This window comes from Capsicum annuum, unplaced genomic scaffold, assembly GCF_002878395.1.
Source record: "Capsicum annuum cultivar UCD-10X-F1 unplaced genomic scaffold, UCD10Xv1.1 ctg55162, whole genome shotgun sequence".
NCBI lineage: Eukaryota > Viridiplantae > Streptophyta > Magnoliopsida > Solanales > Solanaceae > Capsicum > Capsicum annuum.
Genome location: NW_025863434.1, coordinates 1 through 1013, shown reverse-complemented (window position 1 = coordinate 1013; position 1013 = coordinate 1). Strand labels below are relative to the sequence as shown.

The 1013-nt window shown below is 34.4% G+C and overlaps 1 protein-coding gene across 1 annotated transcript; it reads left to right on the top strand.

Moving 5' to 3' along the window:
* Positions 1-499, top strand: LOC124893177 (alpha-crystallin domain-containing protein 22.3-like; the record flags this gene model as incomplete). Its single annotated transcript, XM_047404273.1, is given in 1 exon segment — positions 1-499. A coding segment is annotated over 1 exon segment (221 nt), but the record flags the coding sequence as incomplete, so codon positions are not given.
* Between the last annotated feature and the right edge of the window lie 514 nt (positions 500-1013).

The following is a 1013-nucleotide window of genomic DNA, read 5'->3' as shown; positions in this document are numbered from 1 at the left end:
ATGGGAGAATTCTCATAAAAGGGGTGAGCGTGACCGGAGAGAGGAAGGTTCGCAGGAAGAATATGGTTTTTAAGATGCAAACTCAGAATTTATGCCCACCGGGTGAATTTACTGTTTCATTCCAGCTACGAGGTCCAATTGATCATCTAAACTTGTCTTGTAATTTTGGACCTGACGGAATTTTTGAAGGTGTTGCGAAGAAAAAACAGCAGGTCCTTTAAGGTGCAGTGACATATTTAGATCAAAATATTTCCTCTTTGTATTAGTACCTCTATAGTCCAAAGTACTTTGTTTGGAGTTGCATGTGAAAGTTGTGTCTGTGGCTTTCCCCACTTTTATATTAGTCAAACAAGCCAATTATATTAACAATTATATCTGAACCAATTAAGTAATCCCGCCATTTAGGTTCCTGATATATGAACAATCATTCTGCATTGTTTTTGGAATGTGGACATATTTTTTCATGTTGAGATTCATAAAGCTTTTTATTTTGAATTAATTGTTCCTCATCATTAATCACTACTACAGAAATGTGTGTTTTCCTGAACCTAATTCTGTGATAGAAGCACGCCTCAAACTATAAAATTTTCGTGATTTTAATTTTTTTTGGTAACAATCATAAGGATTTTTTTTACGAATCACAAAAATAAAAATTAAAGACGAATGTGTTAGAGAAATACAGAGGCAAAGAAGAGAAGATAAAGAAAGGAGGATTTGGCATCTTATTGCGCACATAATGATGAAAATTTTATTAAGAGTTAATACATAAAAATAACCCTAAACTTGACACTAAATTATAACTTTGACATTAAACTTTGATAGTGCACAAATAGGACCTTTAACTATTCAAAACCTGAACAAATATGACCTCCGATTTTCCAACCCCATGTGTGAGTCTCACTCGCGCCTACGTGGAAAGGTAATCCAATCACACGGTGCCACATTGTTAAAAAGGCTGACTTGGAGAGAGGTCATATTTGTGCAGTTTTGAATAGTTAAAGGTCATATTTGTA